The sequence below is a fragment of the Lycorma delicatula genome, chromosome 5 (assembly GCF_047948215.1).
Source record: "Lycorma delicatula isolate Av1 chromosome 5, ASM4794821v1, whole genome shotgun sequence".
In the NCBI taxonomy this organism is placed as follows: domain Eukaryota; kingdom Metazoa; phylum Arthropoda; class Insecta; order Hemiptera; family Fulgoridae; genus Lycorma; species Lycorma delicatula.
This window is the reverse complement of record NC_134459.1, coordinates 56,942,521-56,963,979: the sequence shown is the minus strand read 5'-3', so window position 1 is coordinate 56,963,979 and position 21,459 is coordinate 56,942,521. Positions and strand designations below refer to the sequence as shown.

Genomic DNA, 21,459 nt, shown 5'->3' with positions numbered 1-21,459 from the left:
AGAATTATTAAAATTCATTTATTTTTTGCTGCAATATTTTTAACATTTTACTGCAGCAAGATTTGTAGGGATTTTTATATATTGTTTTTTGTTTTTAGCATATGGAATAATAAAGATACAATTCAGAGTGATACTTCTGTCAATTTAGCCAAGTCTCTTAACACAATGAAAGCTTCAGAGTATACATGGTCTGAAACTAACTACTTTTAACATTGCTGATGTTCTTTGCTATCACAAGTTTCTTTTATCTATTTCACAACTTCATCCTCATCTAAATATCAGATGTGGCATCCTGCTGCAAAAGAATAATTTTTTTACAACTTCCACAATACCCATTAAGTAAATGAAAAAAGAGCTTATCACATTTACTTTTCTACATTACAAAATGTTGGTTCAAATGCGATCATCGGAATGTCCTATATCAAAAGATACATTACTACTTCTACCTTATAAATTTTGTTAAAATGTGATTATCTGTGCATGTCCTATAAGAAAGGATACATACAATCTCTTTCCATTTATTTTTGTAAATAAGTATAGTAAATAAATACCTTGATTCATTTTAAGACAATCAGAAGATCACAATTTTTATGTTTACGAAAGTAATAAACAATTTGAGTCTTTTATGGTTCTAATTACTGATGCTCCACAGTATATACATTAACCAATGGAAAAGTCTGCATGCTTGTAGTTTCATGTAATAGAAATTTATAATTGCATTATGTATTTACATATATGTGTAACTTTATGTAATATTCACATTAATGCACGTAAATCCAAGTACTTTTTATATTAGTAATCAATTGATAATTGTTTCATGAAATTGATTTATATATCAAGGAATTATGTAAAATATAAGTCAATCATAACTGGAGAATGAAAAATAAGGGACATTAAGGGCTATAAGCCTAATTAAATTTGTGCCAAATGCGTTGAACGATCAATCTACCAATAAAGCTACTTTTCTTATTCTCTAATAAGTAAAAATTTTTTATTTTACATTCAACCTAACATGTCTGAAAGGCTTGTTCTGTCTAATAGGTATAACAAATTATCTGTTTGTAAGTTTAGAACAAAAAATAAAAGTCAATAATATGGTGTGATTAAGTGACACAAATCTTCCAAGTGAACATATGCAGTCAAGAACATTTGTAAGTATACCTTTAGCCAACAGTGTTGACAATCCACAATTAAGAGAAAAGAAGTATAGTAACTAACTTAATTTGAATGCCAATCCTAATGGTGAAATTTAGTCAAAGAATGATGAATCTGTAACTAGGCTAATGGACCTCACATAAGAAAAATATCTTGGATTAAATAAAAATAAAATACCTAAGAATATAATTTTCTCCTACTGGGTTACAAAATGTTATAATGGACTGTTTCTGAATAGAAAGGGATGGGCTGCTTTCTCTGCAAGTAATAATGTTCACTATATACACTATATATATGTTCCTGTTGTAAAAAAATAAGAGTGAAAGGTACCATTTATGGGAGTGGATACAGGCCTCAATTTTATTCAACTTCACTACTTGCTTTCCGTAGCAAGCAAGGCATAGGATCCAATATTCTAGAGAAAGGCAGCACTAGTTTGTTCAATGCCTTTTGTAAACTGTAACCAATGGGTTATGGTACCTAAACAGTTAGAAAAAAATATATGGAATATTATGAAGTGCAAGGGGAAGTGGAGAAGGTCAGCAAAAACAATCTACTAATTTTTCAATGGGTAAAATCTTATTTTAAATAAATTATATTTGTGATATACATCATATATTTTAGTTGATTCTGTATCAAACAGGCTGTAAAGTTCAAGAGATGACATCCAGCCCAGACTGGAATTAATAAGGTATGCCACTAATTGAACCCCAATAATTAAAGAGCATCTGTTACAGGGGGATTCAAATCTAATTCAGTCAGATCTAAAAGATTCAATCTGAGGTTTAACAGTATAAAAAATAATACAGATAAAATAAGTTATATCATATTAATGTTAAATATGAATGAAGTTATTAACAGAAAAAAATTAAGAAAGTTTTTTCCCCTAAATTTTGCTTTAAACTGCCATTACTTAACTATTGATTAAAAATTTAAATGACGGTGATCTGAAAAATACGATACAAAAGAGTACAACATTATAAGTTTAAAAATTTTTTAAATAATATTCAACCAAAGTTTTGATGGCTTATAATAACTTTCACAAAAATAGAACAATAGAAAAACAATGTAAATTTTATTTAACAATTCAAGAAAAATACAGGTTAAGGGCATATCCTTGTTATTGGAAATGTTAACTTCATGACTACCTCCTTGCACATCAATTAAAAGGAAACAACCTTGTTGGCCACTAAACAAGATTCCAAGATTCCACATAAAGATTATCACACAACTACATTCTCCAAAAACTGTGCAGTTTAACCTAATTTACAATTATTATTACAAAGATTTCATTTAATATTATTTTTTCTTTTAATAAATAAAAGAAATACTAAATAAAGTTTGTATACAAACTACTATAAAAAACAATTATTAGATAAATTAAGCCTGACAAACAATTGTAAAAGTTAACAAATATTCAACAAAAAATTATTCAAGTAGATAACATATGGAAAGTAAATAAATATGCAAGAGTAATACCTCTATTCTATTCAAACATAAGCAATTAATTACATAATTCACTGGAAAAACCTAAGCTGTGCTTTCATCAAGAACAAGTATGAAAAGAACAGTAATACCAATCTTATAATTACATATAAACCAATGAATAAATTATATCATAAAAAATGTAGTGTTAAAGAAATAGACTTAATGCAATATACTTCTGTTATGAAAATTAGCCTTCTAAACAGTCTTTTTGTGTAACTTCTAAATGTAGCAAATTCAATTAACCTTTCAAATCAAAAGAAACCACCGAATGCTTACAACAAATTATGATGAAATAAATATCTGACTATTAGATGTTACAAACTGAGGCTTTACTCCATCATGTTGCAATTCCTTGTACACAGCATAAAAACGGCATGCAAAAGCATACATATAACTTCAGTGGTAAATACATATTTCTTGCAGAGGTAAGAAGCACCTCTCTTGAGAAGTAGAAAAGGATTTTTGTAAAAAATAATACTGGAACCACCACATTAAATATGAAAGCCCATATTTACCCAAATGAAAAACGTGAATACTTTAGAACAAAATGTCCCTAAAGAAACATTTAATAAAGGCTAAATGGAAATTAAATTAACTGAGATTCAAATATGTAAGAAAATGATTCATTAAAGATAGGAAAATGTCATTAGATAGTTTTGCACAAAACCATTAAAAAGGAACTTCTTTTCTTTAGAACCAGTTCATAGTTTAGTTTGTACAAATGAGTCAAAAAGATACTTAAATTTTTTCAAGAGACAAACCAAGTAAATATAATTAAGTCTGTAGAAGTGCACCAGGCAGAAAGACTTACAGCTAAAGAAACGTACTGTTAAAATGGCTTAGTAATCGCTTTCAAAAGCTAGACTGTTGAAATACTGATCCTATTGCAGAAAACTTTAATTAAGAGAATGGGGGTAGTCTAGAGAAGCACTTTCTTGAGAAGGTACAATTTTAATTGGAGAATGCCTTATCATTTAGATATTCATGTGTATGGTCTTAATTCCCACAGCATTTCCTATTCTTGACCGACTAACTTACAGAGAATGTTTTATTTAATTGGACATATTGTAATGGGAAGCTAGTTTTTTATTATAAAGATATTTAACATATAAAATCTCAACTGTTTCCCATATCATACAACTTGTCTAAAAGCACAAAGTGAGGGGCGGCATAACCTGGTCAATGTTCGCTACATGTACCAACTTACTGGAATACATAATTTCAAATGGCAGTATGCTACAATTACATCTACACGAGAGCAACTATACTTGCTTCTGATTCATTTTGAATGTTTTAATTATGAAACTTCTCGTAGAATAAAAAACTTCTAAAAGAACTCTGATCATAATGCAGTTAATTCTCTCTTCACCATTAATTAGCAGAAAAACCTCTAAACTGAACACCTCTGATTTTTGTATGTACATGCCAAACTGAGAAAACAAATCATTCATTCTGATCGTAAAAGAACATAATAAAATAAATTGTGCTTTGAAAGGTTTGGGTTTTAGCCTAAGCATACAAGGTTTTTACTTAGAAAGTTGTAACCATTAGGTCACCATCTTAAAACATGAGATTTTTCTGAGATGAAGAAGCCTAAAGGAGTATTTGGAAATCTAATTTAACTAAAACTTTTCTTATAAGCCTGTAGTATGTAAAGCGAGTTGTTCCCCACTATAGTACAACATGTAAAAACCCTGTAATTTTGATTTCAGTGTTAATACCTACACAGAATTTTATATGTAGATAATTAAAATCACTCACGATAACTATCTATCTATCTATGTAAATAACGAACTCACAAAGTATCTATAAATAATGTAACAATAAAAACAATAATTCTGATGAATTAAACAAACATTACTGATAAAACATAATAACTGTTTATATTATAATAAACTTTATAATATGATGTAATTAATACAGTAGGGTATGATTCATAACACTTTATGAATAAAAATAAAATAATCAATGACGTCAGAAAATCATATCATTTCTTTCACTATAATGTTCTTTGAAACTTTATCAACGGCTAAGAAATCTTTTTCATGGAATAAAAAAATAATTATAATATCACTAACAAATGGTAATTTGCCCTGAGGCAAGTTCTTTGTATCACGATCACCTCCCATCACCATTTTTCTCTGTACCCAGCTAAACGTTTTAGTTCCCAACAGCTCCCATTTCCTTAAAGCTCATATATAATTGATTTTCAGCCTCTTTTTTTTATATCTCCTACTCATCCCTCTAAAAATTGTTTTTAATACTTTTCCTCTCGTGATATGTGCCAGCAGCCTTCCTATTTTGAATTATTCTGATAAAGCTTATATATTTGTTCCTTTTCTTCATTATTCCATTTGTCTCTCCATTTAATCTTTTCAGATCCCTTGTATGCCCACATTTCAAATCCCTCCTATCTTTCTTTTCCCTTTTCTTTAGTGCCATTTTTCATATCCATACAGAATCCATTTTTCATATCCATATACAACACTTAACAACGCTCCTTTAAGTCTAACTTCATCTAAATATATATCAACTGTTAAAAATCTTAATTTGTTAACTACAACTACACTGTCTAATGGCAGCAGAACTACTGTGATTCCAAAGTATAGATTCTATCAGCAAAATCATGCTACAACTGTCTAGTAACTTGGTTGGGCAGTTGCTTCCTTAGTGGGGCTAAATAGCTGACAATTTGCCTGCTAACTTACATAGATACTTTTTCCTATCTAAGGGTTACAAAAAAAGATCAATCTTCTTTTACAAAAAATTAATTAATAAATTATTAAAAATAAATGAGGTAACATAGTTTATTAAATTCAACCCTAAATATTGTATTTTAAATGTTTAATTTCTATTACATTTAATTAGTACCCTCTCTGGAGCATCAGGGCATCTAAAAAATGTAACAACACATTAAAATTGCTAAGAAAAAAATATTTTTATTAAAAATTATGTACCATAGTTGGTTATAGTAAGCAAATACAAACTAATAATTACTTAACAAAATTGATTGGTTTAAAATGAACACAACTTTATCATTATAACATTGGCTATTGTGAAGGAAGAAAAATAAACAGTAATGGTAACATTGACACATTAAAATGGAATAAATGGGCTGAACTGCATTATATTTAAACAGTATAATCTCCCACATTTGAACTTCTTATATAGGAACTCTCTCACAACCAGAAATATCATGAATTGGAAAAAATAATGAACACATGTTTTTTGTAACTTTATTTCTTTTTGTGATCTAGTAAGAATAAAAAACTGCATAACATATATTTTTACAATTACATAACATCTAAAAATATCCTATTTAATAACATACACAGCATAATACATTGTCCTGTGTAAATGAAAGTAACTTCTTTATGATGTAGGCACGTTATGCAAGAGATTATTAGTCATCAAACCAACCATTTTCCTTTGTGTTGATATATGATTACACAGCAATAACCAGAAATCTGAACATATTTTTTACCATTTATCTCTATTTGTAACAAACTATACTTTATGAATGGTAAAGATTTGTTTGGTATAAACATTTTGTAATGAATTTTGAGTACTTTTTAGTTTTATGAATTACGTCTTCACTACTTTCAGCATACTGTAATCACAAATGAAAAATCATAATTACAATCAAAATAAAGCTGGAAGCCAATAGAAGAATAAATATAATGAATTATTGTGTAATATTGCAAAAATTCAAATACTGGTGCATTAACTATTAATGACTGGATGAAGGGAAAAAAATTGTTCTTTGAAAATGTGAAATTCCAAGTAAAACCATATATTATTTCATCAATGAGATACAGGTATCCCTTTGTTAGAGCCTATTGTTCAGTAAGAGAAGGGAAAATGTTAAGCTAGAAACCTAGGTGAGAATTATGAAGAATGCTGGGTGGTTAAATAATATAAATCTTGCTATGGAAGCTTCATAGGGAAAACCACTTAGCTATGAATCACATACATTGTTGAATAATTTAAATAATTGTTTAATAAATACATATTGGGTTGGGGATTTTTATATTTTAATGCCGCTCTCTGTGGCAGAGAGGTAGTGCCTCAGCTAGTCATTCGAAGGTACCGGTCAGGCATTATATTTTTCTACACCACAAAATTCCATTTCCATATCCCATGAACAAGCTTCAAGCTTATGTGGTAATATCAAAAAAAAAAATAAATAAATAAACCAAATACGTACTGTTTTGATCATCCACCCATTGCCATTTTCGAGATAAAATCATGATCCTGTCACTGTAGAACGCTTATTTTCTGGTTAAAAAAACTATTGTAAGTAATTTTCATGGCTTCTTCTGAAGTCAACTTCAAATCGTTAACAGAGTAGGCCAAAACACATCATAATCTGAGAGTGCAAAGTGAGCTCTAAACAGTGGAGACATTAAAACTTTCCAGCCAAGCTCTTTCAGTTTTCAACAGGTCACCAATATAGGTCTGGCATTGCCATGATGGAAGACAAAATTTTTCCCACTGATCAATTCTGATTCTTTACTTTGATTGCTTGGTGTAATTTTCAGTTGTTAAAAGTAGAGGAAAGAATTGATGTTTGAATGCACACCAACAGCACATAGAGAACAACAATACTTTTCTAATTTCAACACACACATAGCATCACTTTCCTTGGTGTCATTACAGGCTTTTCCATCATTACAAAACTTCACCTTGCTTTGACCACAATCTCTTCTATACATTATTACAATTGTGATTGTGAAAAATTTTGGTTTTCAGATTTCAACAGAAATATCCATTTTGACAAGATTCAGAGTGATATCTGTAAATGCATAAGTATCTCACATAACTCAAAAATGATTAGCCCTAGGATGTTGAAATTTTGGATTTAAGCCTGTTGTAACATTTAGTTGTGAACATTCCTTTTCATTGCAATCAACTGAACCAAAAGTGTTCACAAAAGCCCCAAGATCCAAACAATTTTGATTTTGGACTTTTTCTTAACTGCAGTAATAAGACCTCAGAGAGAGCTTTTCAATGATATATTATAAGTGGTATTATGTTCACTGGTTCCAGAGTTGTAGCCAAATAAAATGTTAATTAATGAAATATTTGGATCTTACAAGAGGAAGGCACATCGATTCAAATCATCCGACATAACTCCTTTTTTTTTAAATTTAGATATCAATATGATTGTAAAAAAAATGTTACAATAAATAATAATTCAATAATAACGATAAAAAAAAATATAAAAAATTTAATTTATTAATGAAATAAAATCTTATGCACTTTTCATTAAAAAAAATTGTATATATGTAATTTAATAGGAGTACAAGGAAGTAACGTGATGTTCATATCAGTTTTTTGTCATATGTAAACCATTTTTCATCACCCATAATGAGCTGTTAAATTTGCAAATCAGTTTTAGCAATGATTCACAAATGGAATTTCAATCTATTAAATTTTTCACTGTTAAATTCGTGGTCACCAAAAAACATAGTTTTTTGTATCAACCTTCTTCAAATTTAAACCATTTTTGTGGTAACTGTTTAATTTGTTACTGAATTTATGATTAATAATATACTGGTTTTGTTTAACTTTTTCCACAACTTCATCAACTTTTCAGTCATTGGCCGACCAGAGCAAGATGCACCATTGACATAAAATTTACAAATTGAAAACTCCTGAATAGCTTTGTGCCATATGTACTGATTACTGCATCATATCCAAAAACATAACAATTTTTTTTGGCAGCATGAGTTGCATTCTTCTCTCTTTTGAAATAAAATATCAAGATTTATTGAATTTCTTCTTTATTTTCACCCATTGGTATATACAATTACCTCAAGATATTGTAGATAATATTCCAGATATTGTTGTTATACTAGTTACTTTGTACCTTTGTACTAGTTACTTGTTCCTTATTTTTCTTACAAGTTTCATTTTTTTAATTGCTATTTTCTTACCATTGTATTTCTTGTAAACTGATTATTTTTTTATAACAACTTTTTTTTCTAGAAATACTCATATTTGAATTTTATTTTATTTTTCAAATTAAAAAAAAAATTAGCAAAACATTCTAAAACTAAAAAAATACTATTTTTCAATTCTTTAAATTTTGATTTTATGAAGAGTGGCAAACTGTAAACAAAAAACTACCTCAGATATTAATTTATTTATTTTAAAGTTATTGCGTCTTGAAAATGAGTGTAATTAAATACAATTAGGGATTCACCTGCAATTTTAATAAATTTGGAATATACCTTATTTAGGATATAATGTATTTAGGAAGCAACATAACATAATATTAATCTACTTTGCACAAACAAAACAAAAATTTTTATTAATCAGATATTATGAACACAATAATTGAAATTTAGCAAATCATAAAATCAAGTGAAGCGGTAACACTTCATCTTAATAGAGTATTAAAATTTGGAAGTCAGCCACTCCTAACCTTTAATTCAAGAAAACATAAACTGTAACAGCCAATGATCAATAATTTAAAATGCATGACAGATAAATATGTATGAGTATATCAGCAAATTAACACTGAAACTGATTCAAACATCAAGGTCATTACATTAGTCCTATCAATAAAACATGTTTATTTTGCTATAATTAGTTATCAAGTATATCCTGTACAATCAAAACATATTAAAAAAAAAAAAAATCACTTTCAAACTTTTGTATACGTTGAACTCAACACCTAAACAATATAACAGAAATCAAATAGAAAATTAAGTGGATTTAACAAAATTTGGAAAAAACTATATTACAAATTCACCTTAAAGGATATTAACAATTTATAATTAACTAGGGGATAATGTTTGACCTTTGTAGTTCCCAATGCAGTAGATATAAAATGGGAAATCCAGCAATTTTTTTTTTAACACCAATCATTTTTCACCCATCAGTTTGTTATGAAAATACACAAAACAAAGATAACTGGAATTTTCGAATTTAAATTAATTTTTTTTATTTTTAATAACAGTAATTAATAAAAAGTAAACAAAATAACTGTCTACAAAACATGATGTAAAATATGTTCCCTAGATATCTAATAATACAGATAACACAACAAAACACGCATTTGGAAAAGATGTTTGAGGTCACTGTGGTAATGTAAAATACGTCGTTAGTGCAAGTTAAATATTAATTCACTAGTTGCCATTAATGAAAAATGAATTATACCCCCCACCCCTACAGGAAATTATTTTATCATCAGTCATTACACAAATTGTTTACAAAACTGCAGCTAAATACCATAAAACAGAAGAAAACAAACGTAAATAAATAATGAAATGTCAATTAGAAGATAGGAACAAAAAGACCTCGTCAAGAGCAAATTATTTCCGATGACATAAGTGGACTTAAAACCCAATAAAGACCCTTAACATAGGCTAAGACAAAATTTTACAATAACCGTCAAAATTCAACAGGCTACAAATTACAATAAAAAATATCAATATACGTACATTGTGGATGGTCAAATTTTTCGGGATTTCGACGGACGACAACCGTAACACACAAAAATGCACATAAAATTCACTTCACACCTTTTCACTTACTCAGACATTACGCCATTTTGCTTACCACAATTCAGTGCGGCCCTAGTAAGAAAATGGCGTTCAGTAATGTATTCGTGACAGTTGGTACTACAAAATTTGACAAACTTATCGATATTATTACAAGTCAGGAAGCTTTAAAGGTAAAAGGAGGTTTCATACATTTAACTTTCTGAAAATAGATAATTTAATCTTAATATCATAATTCGTTTATTGCATTACAGTGTTTACAATATCTTAACGAAACATCACAGCCCATTGTATATGCTTTGCCATTTAAATAATAAAATATTTATTTTTGTAATTTGATGCGTATTTTTCGTTTAATTGATTTATTCCGGTGGCTCACGTTTCAAACGCTTGTCAGGAACCCATTGTTACAGTTTATTCAGTATGCTATCGAACATAATTTTATTTGACATCTATAATAATTATTGATCTGTTCAAATTTTGCGCTAGCAGTATCATATACTACTATATTTTTTGAAAATATTTTTCGTCGAAATTTCTGTAAAATTTACTAATAGAATGTAGAGCTTAACATTTTTTTAAACAAATTTGTCACTTGGGCGTTTCAAGCCCACTATTAAATTAACGAACAGATTTGCGTATTTATATTTAATAGAACAATTTTTATAAGACTGATTATTATAAAAAGTATTATACGCCAAAAAGAAAACATGCACAGCCTACACAGGAAATTAAACAAAAAATGTTTATTTATACAAAAGAAATTATGTTTTCACAATATTATTTAAATAATCACAATACATTGGTATTGTGTTTGTATTACCTAAGGAAGGAACTGTGTATTGAAACAGCTGTGGGTTATTTTAAATAATTTTGTGAAAATTAAATAACATTTTCTTTTGTTATGATGGTTTTTCATGAAACTTCATCTACCAATTTTTTTGTATATACCATGTACTTACTCAAGGGAAAGTATTGTGATTGCCAAAATTTTGATGTTCAGATTTTATTGGAATGGAGTGATTTATTTTGAATTTTATACAATGATTTATATTTTTTTTCAGTTTCCTTCCTGTGGTGATATAGAGCCAAGGTACTTAAGCCCTCACGTGCCTTGATAATATTCCCATCTATAGTCATCTGTTGAACCAGCCACTACATACTTCGTCTTACTAAAATTTAACTTCAAACTCCACATAATAAATGTTTCCATCAATTTTCTTAACTTATATCTAATATCAAACTGATCTGAAGCTATACGATTACCTGATCATCTGCAAACAATGTATATATATATATATATATATATACGCACACCATCCACCTCTACTACATTTCTACATTTTTTCCAATACCTTAGCTAAGTAAAGCTTAAAGAGTGGGAGAAGAGCAGCAACTTTGACATAAACCCTTATTAACTTTAAAAATACTTTGACAGATGTTTTACCACCTTAACAACACTTTATTGATTCATACAAAAGTCATAAATTGCTTTTAAATACATCGAATGAAGACCACAATTACTAAACAACTTACAAAAATTTATTATAACCTTGTCGTAATCTTTTTCTAGGTCTACGAAAATCATCTGGGTCTCCAAATTTCTAACTACTGTTTTACTCAAAAGTTGTTTCAGAATGAAAATATTATCCACACATAATACTTTACTGCTGTAAAACCAGCCTGCTCCTCTCCAGTCACTATCTCTTTTTCTCTATTTTCACTTTAACAATACATCCATACAACCTCCTGATGGATGACATGACACTTATCCCTCTGTAGTCCTACAGTCTGTTCTATCTCCTTATATACTGAAATAATATATGCCAAGTTTCCATTCCTTTGGTGTTTCTTGCCCCTAAGTAGAGATCCATCAAAAATACTCTGCAATACTTCAATAACACACTGCATTTTATTCTTAATTAGTTCTGTTAGAATGTTTCCAGAACCTGGTGATTTCCCATTTTCTGTCTGTCTCATTCCCCTATAAATTTCTTTTGTTGAATTCTTCTTTTTGTCCATTAACTACCTCCTGCCTTCTATCCCCAATACCAGACAACCTTACATCCCCAGGAAATCCTCACGGTTCTCTTTCAGCATTTATCCATATCTTTCCCATTCCTCCATTTTAACCATTGACACATTTATCCTTAAGCTCTTTACAACCTCTATGCCTCCCTAGTCCAACTGCTACCCATATATATATCTCGATTCTTTCACATCTACTTTCCCACACATCACTTTTTATCTTCACTATTGCCCTCTTTATTTCCCTATTAATCTTGCATACAACTTTCTGCCCTCCATATCTTTGCTAGCCAACCACCTCTCGCTTATTCTCCTTAATCAAGCCATCCAATCCTTCATTGCACCAGCCTTGCAACTTCATTGAGTTCTCTATCTCCCCTAAAGCCTCACTTGCTGCTCCATTAATACACCCTTTTAGTTGGCTATAATTCTCCTCCTCACTCTCCGACCATCTCTGATCAGTAATCTTTTTGCCAATCGCAACTCCTGATTCAACAGCTCCAGCTATTACCTTGTGTGTCTCTTATTTCATTTTCTCCTGTGTTTTAATACTACATTTAAACTGTATACACACCTTCGCTCTTAACAAGAAATGATCCATTCCACACTCAGCACCTCTGAACACCCTTATATCTTCAGTATTTAACTGAGATTTTTGTCTCTGAATGAAATAATAAGACTGAATTCAGGTTCCAAATAGGCTGTATCCAAGTGTACAAGTGTATCTCCTTACATTGAAAGTATCCATTCATTACCTGCAATCCAAATGTCTCGCACACATTAATCAACATCTTCCATTATTATTTACAACTTTATCTCCAAACCTTCCAATAATTTCCATCCTGTTTTGACATTCAAATCCCCAAAAATCAATATCTCTTTTGTGCTGGCTTATTCCAGTAAGAGTATCATCAAAGCTGTTTATGAAATCATCCTTTGTATTGCTATCTGCATCATCTGTAAATTTGTATTGCTATCTGTGATTGCATCACCACTATCGAGTGACCCCAAATCTTAAATTCAATTTTTAAAATCCTTTCACTTACCTCTTCCAAATTCTTTATAAATCTTTTAAGAGTTTTCCTTACTACAATGGCCACCCCTGCCTTAGCCGCTTGATTCTTAGTAACTCTTCTACAGAACATCAAATAATTACCACATTGTTTGTTTCCTTTATCCTTCTTCTTTACTTAAGTAATGTATTGATATCAATTCCAAACTTATCCTATTGTTGGAAAACCTCCCTCTGTTTTGTTCTAATCCTCTGAGTATTTCATGTTCCAAATTTCATTTTTCTTTGACATATCCAATATTTTTTCAAAGTAATCCTTTTCGGCTTTTTTCTGTTAGGACTTTAGTGATAAATAAAGCCTTTTGAGTGGTCCAAAGCTAGTGCGACACCTCAACCCCCAACGCAGGGGACCAGGCATTTTCTGTTGGGTTCTTCTTCCTGTGAAGAACCAACTTCTTTGCCTTTGGAGAACCAACTACAAGGCAGCAGTGTTAGTTTTTGTCCACCCTGGTATTTTATTTCCTCGGTATCCACTATATCTACTGATCATCCCCTTTTTAAAAATCCCTTTATTTTATTACACAATAATTTAAATTATTTACTTTTTCATTATTTAAATTATTTTTTAATACAAATCTGTAGAATTTAATTAATTTTAGTGTAAACTTTGATGATAATTCTTTAAATGAAATGTTCTTTCATGCCTTGTTCAGATGCCTGGATTTTTTACTTTATTGTATGGCATATGGAAAAAATCATTACTTGTGGTTTGCAGACCACCAGTTTGGGATGTTGATTTTGCATGTCTTCAGCATTTGTTTTGGAGTGTGGGGTTGGAGGAGGGGGTATTAAAATGCTAATAAAAGAAGAAACAAATTGGAATTTTCTTGTTTCAAGAAATGTTCATATCATATATATAATTTATACTTGTACTATAAAATTAAATATATTTGCTGTGTGTTTATTTATTTCTAATTTTAATTAGTAATTATTTTAAAATACATATTTTGATGTTTTTAAAAAAGTTTTTACACATATTTACATGTTTGTGCAAGCATGATTTATTATACAAGTAATATTTATAAATTTATTTTATCTTAAAATTAATAATATGTATCTGTGATTCAGAGTATATTAAACATTATTTAACTTATTGAAATGTATGTTTGTGATATTATTTTTTAGATTTTGAAAAAGAAGAATTGTAAAAAATTAACACTTCAAATTGGACAAGGTAAAACACCAAAAATTGAAAATGATTATGGTTTGAATATCGAAGTATTTCGTATAAAAGAAAGTATTGAAAATGAAATTTTAAATGCCAGTTTAATAATTGGTCATGCAGGTGCTGGTACATGTTTACAATCATTACAAGCTGGAAAAAAACTTTTGGTTGTTATCAATGAAGATCTTATGAATAATCATCAGCTGGAACTTGCTGATAGATTGTTTGATGAAGGTTATATCCATGTCGCTTATTACTCTGATATAATTGCAATATTAAATTCAGATTTTAATTATTTACAACTGAAACCTTTTCCTGCTGGAAATACTTATAACTATATTAAATTTATTAATAAAATGATGGGTTTTGAATTTTAAGAATCCATTATTTCTGTTTTGTTTTTTCTTCAACCATTATTTATTAATCCTAGTCGTATACTTCCAATTAATTTATCCCTAAAACTCTGCCACTAAACTAAATCAAAATGTCTGTTGACAGCCAATCTGAAAAAGAATGTACATTTACTGTATGTTCAGACAATACAGTTATCAAGTGGGAGAAATCAAGATTAACCAGTTTCTTTGGTGTTTGATTAATTTTTTAACTACTTCAAAATTATATGGGAAGATTAATTTATAATTTTGATACTACTGATAACATAATGTTCTTTATTGTTCTTGTATAACATTTAAATGATTTTTATAAGATTATTCACAATAAGATTATATAAGATTAATTCACAATAATATTAAAATTAAAATTACAACATATCTATGAAACAGTTAAAATACTATCAAGTATTTCAAATTCAAAATTTCCAAGTTAAACGTTTAGAAGCTCCTTACACATAAAAATACTTAATACACATAAAAATTAATTTTTCATGTATATAAAAGTAATTTTTTTAAAATTCAAAGTACAATATACAAGTGCAATATACACTGCAACATTACTAATTTGGAATAACACAGACCCAGCACAGTATGAAGTATTGAATTCTAAGTGAGAGAATGATTAAAAAAATTAATCTCTTTTGTTCCTTCATTAAGGACTGACTGCCATTCAAACATATTTTGGATTTACATATTATGTGTTTGCAGAAGACTTGTTACAATATTAAAATAAAACAGATTTTATTTCATCAGCTTTAAGGAATAAACAAAATAATCTCATAATTTTTATAATATTGTATGTATCTCTTCTCTTTTTTATTGTAAAAAAATCACAAAAACCTACTTATATGAAGTTGTTTAATTTGCATTTAATTAACATATATTGATATTGTTAATTTTATTGAAAAACATGAAATGTTTTTGAGTTTGTTTTATCACTATTTACAGCTTCATTTCATTTAACATAAATAAATATTTAAATTTTATAGCAATTTAATGTTTTTTGTATTGTATAATTTTATTACTTTTATATTTACCAGAAAAATTATTTCCGTGCACTTCAGTGGTTAAATACTTGCCTACAGTAGTGCATCTTATCAAATTCATGATCTGCACTTTTTAAAGTATTTCTAGTCAACTTCACTTTATTTCAAATTTTTCCATTCATTAACAAATGTCATTGTTTTTAATTTTATCCCAATTGTTACCAGTTGAATAAGGCATATTTTAGTTTTAAATTTTTTTTCAGATTAATTAACATCTGTTCATCAACTCTATAACTTGAATCTAGATATATATTTCATTTTTCTACTACTCAAAATATCTTCTGATGATACACTGAGCATTATCCAAGAGTAGCAAGGCTTTAACATTACTTTCTTCTCTCTAAAATTAGTATTACATAGTATGAAACGATTCACTAAAGATTCTCAATTAAAGCATGCATTTTTTTATAGACGATGAAATTTTTTATAGCTCTTAGATTTTTGATTTTCGCACTGTAATATGTGCATTTTTGCCTGGGGAGTTTTTGGCATTGCCTCCCAAAACAAATCAGTCTTATCTGTCATAATTCCAGTTTGTGGAGTAGTAATTTTTTTTAGGTTTTCTTGAACTTACACTTTCATGGTGTTAATTTTATAATTTTTTTCATATATATATATATATATATATATATATATATATATATATATATATATATATATGTATTTATATTTAACTTCTTCATGAAAATTTCTGAATTTAAATCATGTTGATTAAAAATCTTTGAATTAAATAATTAGCACAACATTCTGTAGCAGCTCTACTTCATGAATCAGAGACCAGCATGTTTGCTCAACTGGAGATCCTGGTTAGTCAAGGCATTTTTCATACGCTACAAATTACCATCTGGGCTAATGACCAAAGCAATTGAGTTCTTAATTAAAAAAAAGCATGTTGCTTATGTACCACCTTGCAACAGCTTCACTGATGTCAGATGTTTTGGCATCAGTTGTTTACTTTGGTTTAATATCATTAACAGAGTTCTGATCACTGATAAATTTGTTATTGCTATATTTTAAAAATATAAATCATACCTAGTTGATTTATTGAATGCAAACACATTTGAAACCTTAAATTCTCCCTAAATATTTTTAAGTTTTATCCTAAATTTTTTTGTTTTAAAAATTTTGTTCTGTAGTAATCTCATTTATAAACACAAAAAAAGAACATATATTTGAACTGATGGATAAAGTAACATGTAATTTATGACAAGTCGCTAAGGTTTGTCAAAAGGAAAGGACGAATATAAATTATTTTACGAAAACCCATAGGAGTTATTTTATTCACTTATTTAAAAATGTTTACATTTAATGCAGTTATTTAGTAAAGCAGACTGTAATTGTACGTATTGATTTGTTTCTGTGAAATAGGAGACTTTTCCCTTTTAAACTCTGATTAATAGCTTTGTATAATAAATTAATACAGCAAATGCAGTTTAGTATGTGCTATTTTATGTGATCAGTAAACACAAATTAATTTCCATTCTCTTTTAAAGTAAAAGAAATATACACAAGCTGTGTTAAAAAAAAAATAGTGAAAATTTTTTAATTCTGCGTTCCATGTCCTTTTTGACTGAGTTCATATTTTTCCCATGTGATAGCAGACTGTAACATATTCAATGCTGAATTTTGTTTTCTACTTACCTGCTGTGCTGATTTTTTTCGTAATAAATTGTATTACTATATAACAGTAGCATATACAGCTAGTTTTTTTTAAGTCTAAAATTTTCATAACCTTGAAAATATGCGATGACACCATATGTGCATCAGCAAGTGGCATATAAATGACTACTACAGTTGCAACCCACCTGTTACATTGTTTCTTGCCAAATATTTTTTTATTTGTTTTTGGATATTATTCAATGATTTTTAAAATTTATGGTTTAAAAATTACAAAAACATTAGAAGATAATTAATAATTAATTTTGATCTTTTACGATACGTGTAAATCTACCATTAGTTATGAGAAGGTAGCTTTTATTAGAACACATAACTACAATTATAGAGATTACAGCTCTTGAGAATTAGAACACTTGACAATAAAATTATACTAATGAAGTTTGTCAAAAGTAGCCTGTATTTTATTATAAAAATGATCAATTAATTTACTATATTCTAACAGTCATTTTCAGGTTCTCAAAAAATATAGCCTTTACAAAAGAATTTTTAAAAAACTTTATTACTTTAAAGTACTCTAATTCTAAGAAATGATCACACATTAGGTATTTAAATAATGCCTAATAGTTAGAAATAGTGTAGTAAAACCTAAAGTAAGAAATAGCTGTAAAAAGTACAGTTAAAAGAAGTAGTTATTAATCTAATATACACACCAGTACTTCATCAGTTTCAATTTTATCTAATTTTTTTTTGCGCAAGCTGTTAGTTCCAGAAGTGGAAGATGCAATTGCATACTGAAACAAAAATCAAAAAATTAAAGTAACGAGTTGCAATGTTGATATTACAAGATTATAAGCATTTAATATTTAAGATTTAGCATGCTAATATTATCGTGGTAAATGTTTTAATCAAATCCAATTTAATTAAATTTTTTAATTTTAAAAGTTCTCGGATGTAAAGAAAAAACTAAACCAATTAGAATGTAATTACACATAATTCAATATGAAATGAAAGATTTAAATAAAATAAACATAAATAAAAACTGAAGACATATACTTTGCACAGTTTTCTACAAGATAAAATAAAAAGTTAGAGAGTTATGAATTGGGCCTAAAAAAAAATCACGTCAAAAACAAATTTCATAAAATAACAAAAGTACGATTGCGTTATTTTATAAGTAAAATAGGCTTTTTTATACTTTTCTATGATACAATTCTAATACTAAAAAGTATTTTTTAGTTTTGTTTATTTTTAAAGAATTTTTAAATAAGAAAAAAAAAATTTTTATTACTAATAAGTTAATATTATGCATTTTTAAAATAAATTAATAAAAATATAATGAATAGAATTTTTTTTTAAATTGTACTAACCTGATTTTTACTAAAACAATCTCCAAGAAGTTGCATAAATCTATCTATGTTGAACAAAGACAAGTATAACATAACAAAAAGTAACAACGAACTACACAACCAAACTGAATAATCCTTTCCCCATGCTAATACACAATAACAAAACCCTTACCAATTGCTGTAAAAAAAAATGTCTTACCCTTGATGCATGCATGGTGTAGTTTCCCCCCCCCCCTTAAACGCCACCATGTACGATTAGCAGTGAATGTGTTAATGTAAATAAATATTTTCAGTCACAGTAGTCATTTAGAAAATTAATTCATGCAGTAAATTTAGCAACCGAGTAATTAGAATGGATGAAAACAAGAAATGTTTAGTTTACTTTGCAAGTAAATTGCAGTATCTGGATATGTCATTGGACAAACCATTTAAGTAAAAGTACAAGGACTGGGTTTTATTTTTCCAAAAATTAGCCCTCAACTTCATCCAGTAACGTTAAAAAAGGACAATCTTAAAAAATTTGCAGGATGGGTCTCTACCACATGGAAAAAAATCAATGAAAAAATAGTTCAGTGTTCCTTTAAAAAGGTATTGTATTACAACCATTATAGATGTCATGGAGTATGACATAACTAATGTAATGAATATCACCCTAATAACAATAATATTTCTGCTCAGAGAACAGCATCTAATCATTATCAGGTAATGTTAGTGATTAATTAGTTATTTTTAAATAACAAACATTGAAAAGTAAATCTAGGATTTATTTTAATTAATTTTATTATCTCATGTTTTTTTCTTATTCATATTTTAATGTCACTTCCATGTGCAATTTTTGTACTTGTAAACATTTGTTTTATTTCATTTAACACTTTCAACACTGCCAAAAAAATAAAAATTTTACTGATTGACTAATTTTTTTGTTCTATTTTTTTTCAATAACGGGATACTTAAATTTAAATAAAAACCCTTTTTGTTGTTTTTAATTTTATTATAATGGACTACAATGGTCATCTGTAGCCACTAGTATTCATAAATTGGCCGATGACTGATGAACAGCTATCGTATTCCATGTTAACCCATTTCTTCACAATGTTTCATGAACACAACAGCTAATAAACAATTTTTTTTTCTCTGTAATTTTAAAACTATTTTTCAATGTCGTTATATCTAACTGGAGATTATATTGATTATATAAAAATGTAGATTATATATTGATTTCACCCAAGAGTTATCAGTATACAAATGCCATCAGCCTGAAAGTATTTCATTTTGTGTTTTTGACAGATTCTTTTTAGATTTTTTTATTATATATGCTATGTAAATAAATGTGATAATGTTTGTATTTGAATCAAGGGTCAGCAATAATTAATAATGAACAGTTTGGTACGTACTTTGATTTACATAGTTTTTTTTATCAAAACAAGGGTGGTCTAGAAAGTAACTTACATTTGTGCCTAGCATGGAGATTGGTGGGTGTAAAGCTGCCACCTTGGTGTCAAAATATTTCTACACTTGGTATACATCAAGCTGTCATAGCATATGGACTGTGATTTTTCCACTTTGTTCATTATGAATTATTGAAATGTGCGCTTCAATAGAATGGAGATGGAATAATGAGTGAAAGTGGAGTGAGGCAGGGGTGTATTCAGTTTAAAAATGGCCACACCAATGTTCAAGATGAGGCTGCAGTGGTCAGCCTAGCTGATGAACTAGGTCAGCTGTGACTGATGAACTGATAAAATTCATGAAAATCGCCGCATTATGATTACAGAACTCTCAGTTCATAAACCCCAAATTTCAGAAAGTTTACTGCATGAAATTGTATCAGGGAAGCTTGGTTATCACAAGTTTTGTGTAAGATGGGTGCCAAAAATCTAAGGCAGCAGATTTCTACAGAGAAGGAATTGAAAAGTTTGTGAATCGTTATGATAAGTGCCTCAATTTAAATGGCGACTATGTACAAAAATAGTTTAAGATTGTCCCTTTTATTTCAAAACATAAGTTACTTTTTGGGCAGCCCTCATATTTAGGCTATACTGTTAAAAAATTCTACTCTGCATATTTGTCTATTTGTAACATAAAAAAACAAAAACTGGAAATTTTGAGTGAAAAAATGTTTAAATAAATGAACTTAATTATTTATGAAATACAGTAAATAATAATATTTTTTAAAAGTAAATGACAGAAATAGTTTTATTAGAATTATAATACAAAAACACACAAATATATACATTATATTTAAACTAAAAAAGTTTAACAATAACAAAATTTATATGTACAAGGGTTATTTTTTTTCAAGGTCCGATCGGTCGCAAAATAAAAACCCGCGAAAAAACCGATGAACCTTTGCGCATATGTGTTGCACAGCGTCTCTAGTATGGCCTTCAATCACGCCGCGTCATTTCGTTCAGTTCTGAACACGCAGATAGCACGTAAACATGTCTACAACAATAGCATCTCCCGCCAAGTGTGAAGTGCGTACAGTAATTCGATTTCTTCAGGCTGAGGGCTGTAATGCAGCTGAAATTCATCGACGAATAAGTAATGTGTACTGTGAAACTTCAATGAGTGACAGCAAAGTGCGACAATGGTGCAGGAACTTTAAAGCAGGACGTACAGATGTTCATGATGCAGGC

General features: G+C 28.7%; 2 protein-coding genes across 3 annotated transcripts in view; one reads left to right on the top strand and one right to left on the bottom strand.

The window, feature by feature from the left end:
- LOC142324975 (uncharacterized) overlaps nt 1-10,248 on the bottom strand; it is an 82,504-nt gene extending 72,256 nt beyond the window's left edge. The window contains exons 1-2 of one of the 2 annotated variants that reach the window (XR_012756461.1): nt 10,095-10,248; nt 5,866-6,253 (exon numbers count right to left, since the gene is read on the bottom strand). The gene's annotated coding sequence lies outside the window, so the exon portion shown is untranslated. Of the gene's footprint in view, nt 1-5,865; nt 6,254-10,094 lie in introns of those variants that run through there. The other variant, XM_075366172.1, reaches the window with a different exon arrangement.
- Nucleotides 10,228-14,806, top strand: Alg13 (Alg13 UDP-N-acetylglucosaminyltransferase subunit). Its single transcript, XM_075366173.1, has 2 exons — nt 10,228-10,327; nt 14,380-14,806. The coding sequence occupies exons 1-2, from the start codon at nt 10,241-10,243 to the stop codon at nt 14,794-14,796; spliced, it is 504 nt and encodes a 167-aa protein (XP_075222288.1). The 5' UTR covers nt 10,228-10,240; the 3' UTR covers nt 14,797-14,806.
- Nucleotides 14,807-21,459: the final 6,653 nt, after the last annotated feature.

Coding starts and splice junctions, on each gene's coding strand:
- Alg13 (XM_075366173.1), top strand. CDS start 10,241: ATGGCGTTCAGTAATGTATTCGTGACAGTTGGTACTACAAAATTTGAC. Junction 10,328..14,379: donor CAAGTCAGGAAGCTTTAAAG/GTAAAAGGAGGT, acceptor ATTATTTTTTAG/ATTTTGAAAAAGAAGAATTG.